At 41.4% G+C, this 16,089-nt stretch overlaps 1 protein-coding gene across 1 annotated transcript; it reads right to left on the minus strand.

The window, feature by feature from the left end:
* Positions 1–8,853: 8,853 nt before the first annotated feature.
* Positions 8,854–14,130, minus strand: LOC121654760 (stonustoxin subunit beta-like). The gene is made up of 3 exons (XM_042009036.1): positions 14,080–14,130; positions 9,668–9,717; positions 8,854–9,536 (listed from the first exon to the last, which is right to left on the minus strand). Exon 3 carries the CDS (start codon positions 9,511–9,513, stop codon positions 8,956–8,958), a length of 558 nt encoding a protein of 185 aa, XP_041864970.1. The 5' UTR covers positions 9,514–9,536; positions 9,668–9,717; positions 14,080–14,130; the 3' UTR covers positions 8,854–8,955.
* Positions 14,131–16,089: the final 1,959 nt, after the last annotated feature.

The raw sequence follows: 16,089 nt of genomic DNA on the forward strand, positions 1-16,089 counted from the left end.
TATATAAGAAAAATACACTGCAAAGGGTAGAATATGTGATGTAGCTCATTGCAGACAGAAACTGCTTCCAAGAATGGCATCAGAAACAGTGAGCAAATGGGAGTTTTTTGCACTTATGGGACAATTTTGACATTTATTTTAAAGTTACAGGTCCAATTTTTTAAACCCAGTATCCCCAAGACCCTAAATAACATTTCTATAGTGTCTAGACAGTTGTTTATTGCAGTTCACTGGGCCTTTTCAGTAGATGTTTGTGAAATTAATTTTCTGTTTAGTTTTTTCCTCTTTTATGTCATTCACGTGACACCAGTGCATTATGAATATTATGAAAGCCCAGACTGACCTGAAAAGAAAATGTATAATACTTGATTGTGCATCATAAGATGGCTGTTTTATCAGCAATAATACACAAGATGTACCAGGCGAGAAAAAACCCCCAAAATGCCCCCTGGACTCCAAAGGATGGTCGGTTTATATACACGTGAATATCATCTCAGCAAAGACTTATCCTGACCTATGGATTTTAGTACAGACAGTCGATAACAGATGTTATATATTACAACATGAAACAATATCAGGTATTTCTTCCTAATGGTCGGCTGCTGGCACGGCAATAATACATTTATTAATGCATTTTCTAGTTTTATCGCTCAGGGACTTTTGGGCTAACTGGACCATGTTTATTGAAAATTAGCCTACCTTATCCCATACTGTGCCATCCTCCGTCTGATTGTTCGCTCAGACACCCTGAACAAATATGCGATGTCTGCAGCGGTGTGGCCCAAATGGAGGTGCGCTTCGATGACTTCTGGAGGTAAAATAAAGGATGGTCGTCCAGTCCTTGTTCCCTCTGACTCTGAGCGGATGGCTAGTTGGCGGGCAACTTCCTCCAGACTGTCCAATGCAGCCGAGTCAACCTCCACATCCATCTCAGCTTGGAGCTGAACTAAATCCTCCATGATCCGTGCCAAACGAAACTGGAGGTAGTCGTTTGCTTCATTTTGTTCGATATCATTCGCCAATGACCTTAAGTCATTGGCGACGGCTGCAAAAGAACTTTCCATTCGTAGGCCTAGCAAATTGACCAACCAAAACAACAACTCATACACTCGAATCTAGGCAGTAGCAGTAGATGGGAGCATACGCACCACTCCAACCAATCGCGCTGCAGAGAAATGTTAGAACCGCCCACCTTATTAACATACGGAGACAGAAATGAAGAAATAAATAAATGTAGAAATGCAGAAATACATAAATAAATGTAGCAATAAATAAATAAAAGTAGAAATAAATGAATGTAGAAATAGATAAATGTAGAAATAAAAAAATGTAGAAATAAATAAATGAATAAATACATAAATGTATAAATACACAAAAAGGAATAAAAATATTTATGTATTTATGTATTTATTTATATTTATTTATATATGCATTTACACATTTATTTGTGCATTTATTTATTTATATGTATATTTATTTTTATATTTATTTATATATGCATTTATACATTTATTTGTGCATTTATTTATTTATATGTGTATATATTTATTTTTATATTTATTTCTTGTTTTGTCATTTCTCGTCCCTCATATGCTGGAAGCTACAACTACAAGGAAAACTGAGGGGACATGTACGTTTGACTTCAACCTACAAATGGTTTCCAGTCCGGATTCTGACACTTTGTGAAAGCAGGTTTCTTACGGTGGATTCGACCCGGTCGATTTTAAAATCCTCTGATTTTGTTGAAAAGCCCAAGATGAGGCAACTTAATGGATTGGGTTTCTGCTTCAGGTCAAGTCGTTAAAGAAAAACTGAGCAAACCCATCAGATGCGCTACAAATCTACAGGTTCATTATGACATGTATAAAGAGAAACTTCACTCTTATAATCTACAAATGAAGAATGCAAGAAAGTTCTATTTCTCTGACATTATTAGCAAAAACTATCATAATGCTCGGGTCTTATTCACTATTGTTGACAGGTTAACAAACTCTCCTTTGTCAATAGCACCTGAACTTTATTCCACCAAGGTCTGCAATGAGTTTGCCAAATTTTTCATGGAAAAAATCCAAAATATCAGACAAGTAGTTGGTTTATCAACAGCAGGTTCAACAGACATACTGTGTGAAAACCAGTTTAAGCACCATGACACAGTTGGTACCTCTTGATAATGATCACACCTCTTGATAATGTGATTAATTTATTTATTTATGTACTTTGAATCACGGAATCTATATTTTGCTGGACCTGACCGGAGGGGACAGAAAAAGATGGAAAATAGCAAAAAGAGCAAAAGGGAAAGAAGAAAGGAGACAAAAAGATCACAGACAGAAGGAAACGACCCTTCAATCCACACCATCACCAGATAACAAACTGTTACACCTGTACATGAACACACCAGGAAATTTCCTACAACTTTTACAAAAGCAGAAACACACACACAGAAAAAAAAAAAAATAAAAAAACAAGGCTGCCAGTCATTAAGAGTTTTTAAATAAAAACCAAATCAAAAAGACATAACAGCGACCAGATACTAATTCACAGGAAAAATACAAAAAATTTTTTTTATAATTATCGCTTAGTATTAAAAACCCACTAGACAACTCAGTGAGTGTGTCAGCATGCAGAGCATGAGAATCAAGGAGTGATCAGTGATGAAGAGTGGTGAGTGAGATCATGCAAATGCGACCTCGCCTCCATGGAGGCCAGAGGCAGACCAGGGCCTGGGCCGGGCCCTCAGCAGCAGACCCGGAGCACTAACCCATGCCACCCCACCACGAAGACGACTCCAGCCCCACCCAAAGGGCGGCAGAGGAGAGCCCCAGCAAGAGCCCCCCACGGTCCCGGGGCACAGGCCCCAGTGGGCCAAGATCAGCAGCCAGGGCAGCCCAAGCGAAGGGCCCAGGGCCCCAGGAGCCCAGAGGCGGCCGCCCCACCCCCCAAAGGCAGAGGGCCCACAACATGCCTAGGAGGACCAGGCCCCCCCAGACAGCCACCCGGCGTAGGCCAGCACACACCCCAAAGTTCCAGCCGCACACCCCGGGAACCAGGGTGCTATCGGCCCCCTCCCCCAACTCCCCACCTACTTCAACCTGCACCCCATATAACCCCACACTCACACCCTCCCCCGTGCCGCACCCACAATCACTCACCACCACACAGTCATGCCACACACAACCCACCCACCATGCCCCGTGGGGGACACCCCAGGCGGACCAGCGGACAGCGAGCCCCAAGCACCCCCCTTTGACCCAACCCCCACAGAGCCAGCAGCCCACCAGTGCAGCCACCCCGGGACCTGGCCTTGGGGCAACCCCCCCCCCACCCCCCCCCACCCCACCTAAGTGGCCCCGCCCGCCATGCACCGCATGCCATGCCCCCCAGGTGTTGTTTGTGTGTTGTGTTTCTTGTGTTTTGGTGTCTTGTGCAATTAAAACTGAGAGGCGAGTAGCCACAGGGTGCATCCAAGGAGACCACTGAATGGTCTCCTCCGTTCCACCCCGCATGGCTCCACGCCTCCCAACTCCCTACGTGTGTGTGTGTGTGAGACAGAGAGAGCGGGAAGTAAGAGGGGTCCGGGGATGTACGTCCAGAGGGAAGCAAACTTCCCTCTGGATGATGAGCCTTTAGTGGCATTAGGCACCCCCGCTCCCCAGGAGGCCCCCCAGGGCAAGACAGGCCAGGAGAGGCCGCCCCCCACGACCGGGCCATTCAGGGACCGCAGCCAGTGAGCCGCCACCCACTCCAGAAAATACCCACCCTCCCACACCCCTAACGGGGAATGAGAGGATGGGTACAGGGGCAGACACACGGCCCACCACCCCCAGGCCCACCCAGGCCCCCCCCACAAGTGCACTTAACCCCGCCCCAACCACACACAGAAACACATGCACACACCTATTTCCTTGCACACTCCCACTCATCCTAACTCACATATGCCCTCTCAGCCCCACCCAAAAAATATAAACACTCGCACAGCATCCAACCCTCCCACTCTCACTCCCCAGACACACCCCCACTCATCCTAACACATGCATACGCACGCACACAAACATGCCCCCCCATTCACACAAATATGTTTTTATTCTTATGTTTATAATCATGTAAAGAACTTTGTATTACCTATGTCATGAAAAGCGCTTCACAAATAAAGTTTGATTTGATTTGATGAAGGCAGTGTCAAAAATTTGTATATAAAAAGAATGGCTCACAGCTGTGAATCGGTTCCCATCGTTCATTTAAAAGAGTTCAAAAGAATCGATTCGTTCATGAACGTCACATCTCTAGTTGGTTGCATCCTCCTTGTAAATGACTGTTCATGTCTTTGCTGCGTTATAATCTTTGATAAAATGGGAGTCTCGTGTTGTGTGAAAGAATGCCAAACTAAGTCACACTACATAAAAGGTGGAAAAGTAGCCACAACGTTAGATTTGTTGGGTTTCCCACTTTTAAAGAGGCTTTGGACAGCAGGTTGAAAATGTAACTGAGGGGTTGGATGGCCCCTGTCACAGCGGTGAGGGAAGGACATCACTTTCACCACCATCTCCCTTCATGTGTGTTTGCTCTCGGAATTTTCATAAAGGAAAGAAGGAGAGTTTTTGTTGTTGCTGTTGTTTTTATTGTGTAAGTAATGTTAATGAATATACTTTATTTGGCTTTTTAAAGTCACTATATTCACATCAGCTTCACTTGTAAACTAGAGGCAAAGAGGGAGGGAAATAGAAACGAGTTCATCTGTTTGTGTTTGATCAGTGTTTATTTTATTTAATCATCTTATATCAAAACATCACAGAGTGAATGATTTTAGAGATGCAGGTAAATACCAAGAGTGCTCTGTGAGATCTGATGGGATGTTAACTGGTTGGATTAAGTGGCTAAAATTGTGAAATGTAATGAAGCATCCGATGTTAACTAGTTTTTAATAACACCAAACATGTGGCTGCAGGTCACCCAGCTTAAGAAATGGAGGCTCAGATTGTTCACCATTCCTGCTTCTAGGACACACATCAGTTACACCCACAAACGCTGCACGTCTGCAAGACGAAGAAGACGGATCAGCTGAGGAAAGAGACGCTGCAAGCAGCAAAGATGGAGTCCACCAGGATGCAGACCCTGGAGAGCTACAGACCATGAAGAGGACACCTGATGCCTGAGAGGAAAGCTTCAGCTACAGACCAGAGGACACATAAGGCTGGAGAAGATGGTGATCAGCTGATCAGAGGATGAGACACATGATGAAGATGATGTGTGTGTACAGTCAGACAGAAGTTTTTTTATATTATTTGTGCAGCAAAAATGTGCAATTTTTTTGTTTTTGTACATGATTTAAACATGAAAAATAAAGTGTGTCAAAGGCATTTTTGAAGTATTTTGACTTTTCGTTGCCTCTTAAACACATAAATAACCAGTGTCAGTTTAATAATGAAAATTACTTTAAATTTTAATTACATTAAAAATCTTGTGGAGATAAACACTGAATAGAAACATGATTGTTAACCAGATGAGAAGCTTGACAGTTTTACTTTTTCATAAAAGTTTTTATTGTAATTCTCAGTCAGAATAAACAGTAGCAGCACAACGTTAAACAGATCAAATTTCAATAAAAGAAAATACAGAATATGCACACGATATAATAAAAACACTGAAGTTGTGGCAAAATATCTTCAAGTCATGTAGAGAGAGAATTCCACATCTTTGATGGCAACACTGAAACAATAAAATGTGCAATTGTGTTAAAATCAGTGCAAAAAATGTGCAAATTAGTCACCAAGAGGACCAATGAGAGCAGATCCAGAAGTCTTCTTTATCTGCTGCAGGCTGTAGACCTCCATGATGACCAGAGCTTCAGTGGAGAGTCGGTCAGGTGCTGGGAGTGCAGGACCTGTAGACACACACTGCAGACACACAACAAGCGTTTACAACAGTGTTCAACCGTTTGCTTTATTTAGCTTCATTTATAAGGACGTTTATATTATTACAGTTTCTGTTTACAGGCTGATGCCAGACTGACGTGTTAGCTGAGTAATTATGTTGTATGAACATGTGGTAGGATTATTAGATCATTTAAAACTTTTTCTGAGTTATGTAATATAAATATGAAGTTGTTTCTTTTACAACATTGTAATGTACATGAATCATTTATGCTCAGAGTTTAAATAAGTAAAGAAAACAGACAAAACAAGTAAAGTAACCCTAACCAGCATCATAACTTCACTAACAGCAGGTGAGCTTACCTTTGCAGTGAGACGCTGTTGTTCAGTCCTGCGGTGGAAATGTGAACAGATCCTGCACCCAGACATTCCTGAAATGTCCGTGAGCTTCCAGAGATTTGTAGTTTCTCAACTGTTCATACGTGTAAACACTGATACCATAAACGAGGTAGCTTGTTATGTCCAGCGATGAGGTTGGAGGTAGTAACGTAGCATCGGAGCTCCATTCCTTAGCTGTGGGGTTTTAAGGATCTAAGTTATTTAATGTTGACAGTTTGGACAAATACTGATCCCGGTCTCCTTGATAAGCTTGTCCCTGTACGGTGTCCTCTCATCATTCTTCTTCTTCTCCATACTGGCGACTGAGGAAACGGCTTTAAAATGTACTACTAACTAAAATACTGCTCGTTGTGTTGCTTGTTTATATCCAAGATGCAACCAACATGGCGCGGGGTGGTGTGTGTGTGTGTGTGTGTGTGTGTGTGTGTGTTAAGGATCAAAAATGTAAATAATCTAAATTCCAGCAGCTTTACCTTCTCATAGTAAAAGGTTGAGTCTGAACAATATAATAAAGCAGCAAACCGACGATATCAAAGCAACTTTATCAGTTTTCCATCTCATCAGGACGGATTTCTTCACTCCGCTGCAGTAAGCAGTCTGACCTTCTTTCCTTGCTTCTCCACCGCAGGACAAACACCATTTCTGGCTGTTTGTCTAAGCCGTCTACTATTCATAGTCATTTTACACCATTTCACACCAATTAAAAAAACTGCTGCTTTGCTGATAATTTGACTAAATTTTGACATTTTGCTTTTGTTATGTAACCGAGCTTCCTGGGGTTCGCCTAACTGGATAATTCATAATAAAGTAATAAACGGAGACGAGACATCAAGAGTTCCTTTTTGCGGTCTTGCTGCTTCTTTATTCACCACCGGACTACAAATCCCAGCAACCTGGGCTACAGTCAGCCTGCCCTACGGTAACTCTGCAGGGACACACAACTTACTCAACCTTAACTTATAACAAACCCAGAAGGTATGTTACAGTTATAATGAAGCGTGACTGAAATCCCAAGTGTTTAATAGTCTGTAGAGCGGTGGAAGTCACCAATATCTCACATTCAGGTCTGCAAGCTCTGGTTTTCATGTCAGCTGGTTAAAAACCATTTTATGTCCACAAAACTTTCAATTAGCTGCTTTTACAGAGACATAAAATTACCTCCAGGATTAAATAAAAACTGTAAAGCCTTCAATTCTTGTCCCCCCCCATCCGTCTCATCACTATGGGGAGCCGAGCATTCAGCCGCTCTGCTCCCCATCTCTGGAACTCTCTTCCCCCAACATCCGAACCACAGACTCTCTTCCTCTCTTCAAATCACAACTCAAAATTTGTTCAGACAGTCCTATGTCATCTAGTCACTCTCTGTCTTCATGTTGTCCTCCGTTCTGTTTTGTTTTCTACTTATTGTTTTTAACTGTTTTAATGTTTGTTTTGTACTTATTGTTTTTCTGACTGACTGGAGGCCACTTTCATTCATCTCCTGTTCATTGGAAATTAGCCGCTGATGTTTTGCACACTCACACAATAACATTCATCCTGAAATTATGCTGCTGGTAGTTTTATTTTCTTCTTCATGTTTCGGGGGGAAAAGTACAAAATCTCTCTCATCTACTGGTTCACTGGAGCATCATCATCATTATCATCATCATCATCATCATCATCATAAAGAAAGAGATTCAAGAAGAGTCACAACAGAAAGAAAATTTTATTTAAGATCAACTTTTTTAAAGGAAATTTATTTATTTGCCACTAAACATCTCAAACATGATAAAAACTTAAATATGTAAATTTACTAAAAACATAGTTCAACACAAACAACAAAACAAACAAAAAGCTGCAGGTTCATTAAAAAATCTGACAGCTGCAGGAACCAAAGACCTTCTGAAGCGTTCGGTAGAACATCGAGGTGCAACAAGACGTTTCTTCTCATGAAAACAACCTCAGAATAAAAGTTAAATGTTTATTAAACAAAACAAAGAATCAAACATGATGGAAAACATGAAAAATCTAAATATTCAAATGAGTCACTGGATTGAAATAAAAAATAAAATGAAATTTGAGATAAAATATCAAAACAACATGAACAGAAATAAAAGAGAAATTACATCATATTTATTTTTCATTAAACATCAAATATTTTCACAAAAAGTCTAAAATAATCTGAATGAAAATAAAGATAAAATTTATATGTGAAAGTTTTAATGAAAATTCTTTAAATTCTACATTTTAAGTAGAAAGTCAAACATTTGTGGTGAAAAATGAAGCAAAACATGAAATGTGTGACGTGAAAATGAATCTTTAATTCAACATGTGAAAATGTCAGAAAGTCCAAATAAAGACAGAATGAAGCAAACAAACTAAGAGTGAAACACTGGGAGGATTTTCATTTCCAGCATCATGAAGTGGAACTAACTGCAGCTGACATGAAGTGAACACAACATCCTGATATTCAGTGTGAAGCTTTGACTGGAAACAACATGTGGATCCTGGAAGAAGCACAGCTTCCATCTTTAAAGGACTGGAAGAGGAAGAAGTTTCCAAGGAATCATTTAGAAGAGTTTCACACACAAACTGATTGAATCCATGAATCTGAAAAGATGTTTCTGAGTGAAAGAGACAGACATGTACAGACTGAAGTATCTGTTCACCAGTCAGAGTTTCTCTGCTACCATCACACTCTTTACACTCAACACACACACACCCAGGAACCTGTAGCGCTGGACCAGAAACCAAATCCAGCATAGAGAGGATGAGTGAATGTGGTGATGAAGGTGTGGAGGTGGATCAGTGAGTCAGAGGAGACTCTGTAGAAGGACAGAGAGCCAGCAGGACAGTCCACATACACTGCTACTCTGTTAGAGACAGAGGAGTAGGAAGAAGAGGAGGAGGAGGGGGAGGAGGAGGAGGAGGAGGAGGAGATGCGTGTTTCTCCATTATTGTGCCAGACAGAGTAACCTTTATCATCAGAGCATCTCAGACTCCAGGACTGATCATTTAATCCAAACCAACATTCTCTGGTGCCTCCTCTCCTGCTGATTTCTCTGTAACTTGCTGATATAAAAACATCTCCTCTCCACTCGACCTCCCAGTAGCAGCGACCAGTCAGAACATTTTCACACAGCAGCTCAGGAAACCAGTCATCATCAAATCTGTCTGGATGATCAGGATATGACTGAAACTCCTTAACATATGTCACCTTCCTGTTGTTGTGACATAGTTTGAGTTTTCTGTGCACTGTGTCCATGTGGATGGTGAGTGGACAGGAATCTGATGGAGAGAACAAACACAATCCAGCTGCAGTTATTGATCTATTGACACTTTGATGCTGACTGATGAATGAGTGATGGGACAGTGTGAAGATGGTTGAATGTGATGAATCCAATGAAAAACACACTTACACTTCCTTAGACCTCCTGGTCTTAACCATGTTTCTCCAGCAGGCTCCACCCTGAAAGGAGGAGGGGGGTCAGAGCATGCTAACATGGACATAATAATATTGAGAGAAGAAAATGAAAGAGGAGACAAAGATATAATAGACAGAAGACAACAACCCTTCAATCCAAACTAACGTCCGACAACCAACTATTACACTTGTACAGAAATACAACAAATAATTTCCTACAGGAAAACATCAGGACAACAATCATCAGGAATCCCTGAGAATCCCCCCCCCCCCACCACCAAGAGAGGGCCCCAGGCACCAGAGCCCAGAAACCACATCCAGCCCAACCGAGAACAGTCCAGCCACCTCACCTAGGCTCAACAGCCACTGACTCAGGCACCACCAGCGGCCATGCCCCACTGCCATGAGGCGACCCCAACCACAGACCCCCCACAGTCCCCGACAGGGACGACCATAGAGTCTCCCCCACAGCAGAGCTGCTCAGATCCCCACCATGGGAAACCACCAAGGACCCGCAGCCATCAAGCACCCCCTGCCAATATCTAACCCCAAAAGGAACGAGATCACAGTCCTCCACCTACACTAAGTGATGGAGCTAATCACAGGGGACCAGAGGGAATGAAATTCAGCTAACTGATTTGTTGAGGAGGAAGATAATGTCTCACTACTGATGTGGTCTAGTAAGACCTGAACTTATGAATACAACGATTATTTTTGGTTTCCCAATTCACAAGGATCATTTTCTTTGCGATGTATACGACTGTAAGGATCGCATGTGCAGAGTTTATTACCATATTAATTTCACCCACCTAGTAGACAGTCTGGGTTTTGCAGGAATATTACACTTAAGCCATGTTGACATGTCTTCACATACCTGAAGCCAGAACCTGTGGACAGATGTGCAGGACACTAAGGTATAGAAGTAGTAGTCAATCATTTCATCTGTGCAGTCTGAGCAAATATTTGGTTGTGACAAACCCATCCTGAACATCCTTCGTCCTGTATAATGAGTTCTACGAAGAATTTTGAATTGTATTAGTTGCATATTTGAATTCTTAATTGAATGAAGTCATATTAAAGCTGTTTAAACATATTTGTGATCATTCATTTTGATTAAATTTACTGAAAAAGTCAGTCTCCAATTTTAGAGTTGGAACAGAGATTGAATCTTCCTATTAGATAATATTTTATATGGCTTTGATAATAGCTTTGGGGCATGGAGATTTAAGAATTTTGCTACCCTGATAGGTATCTGCAAGTTAAATTTGTATTTTTTTTTTTAACATAGAATAGATCTAAACTGGTGATATTCTAAAAATTTAGTACTACTGATTCCATATTGTGATATGAGTATATCAAATCACAAGATGATTCCTTTTTTATTATGTTTTAAATGTTTTATTCCTTTATTTTCCATTGAGTGAAGTTAATCTTTTTGATTTGCAAGTTGTCAGGGTTCCAGAAATTTTGATATGTGTGAATCCAGTGACTTAAACCAGCTGGAGGATTGTTTAGTGGGTATCTTTGAAAACAAGTAGTTGACTTTAGGTAGAACAATTATTTTAACTGTGGCAACCCTCTCCATGAGTGATATGGGTAAGCACCTCCACAATGAGAGATCATCCTCTATTGTTTTTAGTAGCTGGACATCTGTGAGTCCTGGAGAAAAAGTAATACATCATCAGTATTAAGACTTATCTTATGTTCTATATTTTGGCATGGATTCCTTTGATTTCTTAATTTCATCATTTTGCAGTTGGGAGAAAGCAGGAAGCCCTGCCTGGTACCTCTCTGCAAACAGAACATGGAGAAGTTTGATCATTGGTCTTCAAACATGCATTTAAGTTATTATATAATATTTTTATCCAGCCTATGGACGATGACCCCAAATTTGTATAATGCAAATAAAAATGTCCAGTTTCCTCAGTCAAATACTTTTTCTGGAACAAAATAACTAGAAATAACTTTTCATGTTAACCGGAAGAATTGATGTTATTATCATCATCATCACAATGCGCACATAGCCATCTCCAGTCCTCCAGCACCCAATCCAACTGTTATCACATGACTGAATCAACAATATCAGTGGTTCTCAGTAGATTCCCATGGGACAGTAGGGCTCTACTCAGCCTCTTAGTGGCTCCAAGTAGGTCGTACCACTGTTCAGGTGTTACTGTTCTGATACATGAAGACTCCTGATCCAGTCCAACTAGACTCCAGTCCAACAGCAGGTCTGAAATCTTTAGGATTACAGTGCATTTTCTGGGAAAACAACGTATAATTAGGGCATTAGAATGTTCACTGAATTTTGATCATGTCCACATCATAATACATTAAGCCAGACTTCAGGAGCATGAAGAAGTAAAGAACTTGTGTTTTTCTGTCTAACTCCTCTTTTCAGATCAGATCAGGGGGAGGGGTTTTATTGATTGTGTCCATCATTTTGATCAGCTCTATGCAGCTAATTGAAGGAAACTGATAAATACTACAACACTCATGTGTGACGTTGCATCGAGCACCGGCACAAACAGAAAGAATGAAAGAATCTAGAGGGAACGAGTCTTCAGGGACCAGAATACTTCCTGCTCTATATGTGTCTCATCTAAATTCATGTTGTGGGTCTGTTGCTGTGATTCAGCATCAGGAGCCTCCAGTAAGTGGGAGAATCACTGAGCATCATCATTCATGGGAAGCTTTTCATCCATCATGTGTTTAAATGTATCTATACAGAGGTAAGAATACAGGTCTGATCAACATGTGCACATTTCCACATGGACTGATTTCTAAAGAGAACTTTACAAGAACATGACTGTTCACACGCTTTTATAAATATCTGTGCTAAGCTAAGCTAAGCTAACATTTCCTGGAGCATCTCTGTGTCTGATCCAGGGTCAGAAGGGTCATTTCAATCAGGCTTCAGAAAAAAGCTTAGTACTATCACTGCTACTAGGAAGGTGATAAATTATATTATTGTGGCATGAGAAACAGTACTGTGCTTCACTTTTTTATAGACCTGTCAAAAGGTTTTGACACTGTCGACCATACTATTTTAAAAAACAGACTACTTGGCCTTGGACTGTTAGCGCAGGTAGTTGCATGGTTATCAAATGACCTGATTTACAGGACTCAGTGCATTAAATATGAGGATCTTTGCTCTGAATTTGTTGTTGTCAAAAAGATGGTGTCGCAGGACTCAGTTTTGGGGCCCCTCCTATTTATTTTGTACATTAGTGACTTGGGTTTAAATATCTCTGATGCTAATATCGATTTTTATGCTGATAATACAGTTATTTATTGTTACGGTACATCTCCAACTCAGGCAAAATTAGACATCAGTGGTGACAAGACTAAGCTTGTAGAAGGTAGAAGGTGTAGAAGGTGCCCGACACTATTCTAGTAGTGCCCACTCTTGGAGGGAATGTCATAGAAGTGGTTCATGGATACAAGTACCTTGGAGTCTTGATTGATGACTCCTTCACTTTTAAACCACACATAGAAAAACTTGTGAAGAAATTTTCTTTTCTCTTGTCACTGCAACTTTTTTCATCTGTGCTAGATTATGGTGACCTCTGTTATATGAATGCTTCGTCTTCTTGTCTTCAAATGGTAGACACGATTTATCATGCTTCTCTGCCATTTATCACTAAATGTAGCGCTATGACGCATCACTGTGATTTGTACTCATGTGGGATGGCCCTCTCATGCCACTAGAACGCAGGGTCATTGGTACACATTTATTTACAACACTAGGTTGGACTACTGCCTCCTTACAGTTGTGCGTTGATCACACAGAGAAGGGTTGATTAGTACTCTTTACCATCAAATGATCAGTTGTTGCTCTCTGTTACTTTTGCAGGGAAGAAAGCCTTTGTTCAGGCAGCTCCTTTCACTTGGAACATGTTGCAGAAAGGCTGGAAATGAACTGAACTATTGCCCTTAAATGCCTTCAAATCCAAGCTAAGCAAGACCTGTTTTATTTCATTGTTGTTTGTTTTAATGTTGTAACTGTGTGTTGATTTTTTACTGCCTCTTGGGCAAGATGCCCTTGGAAAAGAGGTTTTTAATCTCAGTGGCACTTTCCTGGTTAAATAAAGGTTAAACAGAAAAATAAAGAGGACAGAAAAGATGTTTCTATGACAGAATGTCCCTTTAACCTGCAGAGATGTTTCCAGACTGAAGAAACTCTGAGCAACAGACAGTTATCACTGTTGTTCCTGCAGATGTTCTCCTTGGAGACTCTCCTACTCACATATGTGCTGTGAGCAAAGGAAAAAGGCTCCTACATGTGTGGTGGTTCATATAACACTCATATCCAGCATGAAGCAGGACTGAGTGAAGGACAGAGAAAATGTCTGCAGATCTTCCTCCTCTATCAGACATTGTGTGGCTGCAGCAGCCTCTCCATACCTGAGTCTGTGTGGATCCTTCAGTGCAGCCTTCAGCAGCTTCACTCCTGAGTCTCCTGGATGGTTGTATCTCAGGTCCAGCTCTCTCAGATGGGAGGGGTTGGAGGTCAGAGCTGAGGCCAGAGAAGCACAGCCTTCCTCTGTGATCAGACATCCTGACAGGCTGCAGAAAACAACACGTATGACAGAAACTCTGAGAGAACTGCTGTGAAACTAAAGCTGAACGTCATCAGATGTTCAGAGAAACTGGACCTGTCTCACATTATTGGCTTCAAGTGCTCCGATGACCACTGGTACAACTGTTGCCTTCACCTTCCAGGATTTATCCAGCTTTTCCTTGAGTCCTTGATATTTCTCTAGTTTCTCGTATTACTTTTTCCTGATATTTTCATTGTTGGGAATGGCTACATCCATCACTATGGATTTCTTTTGCTGCTTTTTTTTATTTTGTTGTCACATCTGGACCAGTGTCTGCCACATCCACACCCTTTCCAGCCAGTCAATCACAGTATACTAATCATCCACACCTGTTCGCATTCTTCTCACCCTGCCACATACACTCCAACTATTAACCACAGCAGTCAGTCTCCAGATTGCTAATCAGCCTCACCTACACCCATTCTCCTCTCCCCATCCATTTAAACTCCAGCACCACACACATTCCCTGTTAGACCTTGTTGTTACTTTACTCATGGACTTATCCTCACTCTCAGCCTGGCTCCATGTGTCCTGATCTTCTGGCAGCTTCACCACGTTCCTACCAGTCGCAAGATTATTTCACTTGTCCTATGGTTGTTAATAAAGAGTGTTAATCCTTCTCCTGTCTCAAAGGGGTCCTTCCATGATATTTGTTAGTCTGTTTCTGTCATAGGATACAAAACACTGCCGCTTGAGTTTTTCAGTATGGTCAAGTAACCCCATATTAAATTATTTATATTGCTGTGCACTACAAAGCGATAGACATTATCAATTGTTACTATGTGCTATTATTGTGTGTTATGGGACTGTTGGACTGTTACCTGTAATCATGAACTGAAACAAAAGCACATGCAGCACACAGATGCACCTGAACCTCATCACATCTGTGATTGAACTCACGGTTGCTCCTCCCTATAACCAAGACACCAGATACCTGTTACAGGGGGGCGTGGACGGGTTACTGTTTTCTCTCTGGGATATGATCGACTCACACCAACGACGCTGATCATCCCCTGGCTTGGTGGCGCTGACCTCCAGACTCCGTTGTATCAACACTCACTATTCCTCAAAGGAAGGAAAGTAATCACTTCAAACTTGGAGAGTGTGTGTGTGAGTCTCTCCATATGAGAAGTGTATGTGATGATTTAAATTTTTTTTTTCATGTTGAGGTCTGGGCAACAGCAGAGCGATGGTGGTGGCATGGCTCCCAATTTACCTTTTCCTTTTCAAGGTAAGTGACCAAATTTGGAGGCAAGGCTGGCTTTGAATTTGCTGGTAACAGGACTGGCTGGGCATTCATTCATGGATCGGGCTGCGGTGTAAACATAATTATTTTGTTCAGCGAGGTTAGGAATATGGGACAGGTTGCTGGTTCTGGTAAGTTCATGTGGTGTAAAAGGCTTAAATCAGGCACAATCATATAAACACCTTCCACAGGTTTTCTCTTAGTGTACAATAAAAACTGATTTTAAACTTTAGTTTAATGAATCCTGACCTGAGAGTTTGCAGTCTGCAGTCTGGACTCTTCAGTCCACCACACAGCTTCTTCAGTCCTGAGTCCTGCAGGTCGTTGTTACTCAGGTCCAGTTCTGTCAGACTGGAGGACTGGGAGCTGAGGACTGAGGACAGATGTCCACAGCTTGTCTCTGAGAGACCACACGCACTCAGCCTGGAGAGAAAGTTACAGAGAAAAACAAATAATATATGTGACAAAATAATCAGCCCTCATGGTGGAATCAGACTGAAAATCAGTGACAATCTGAACATTTGATTCATACAACAAAGTACATCATGTACCTCAAGAACGAATCTA

This window comes from Melanotaenia boesemani, chromosome 2, assembly GCF_017639745.1.
Source record: "Melanotaenia boesemani isolate fMelBoe1 chromosome 2, fMelBoe1.pri, whole genome shotgun sequence".
In the NCBI taxonomy this organism is placed as follows: Eukaryota; Metazoa; Chordata; class Actinopteri; order Atheriniformes; family Melanotaeniidae; genus Melanotaenia; species Melanotaenia boesemani.

Bases quoted from the DNA above. Each gene is read 5' to 3' on its own strand.
- LOC121654760 (XM_042009036.1), bottom strand. From the start codon at position 9,513: ATGGACACAGTGCACAGAAAACTCAAACTATGTCACAACAACAGGAAG.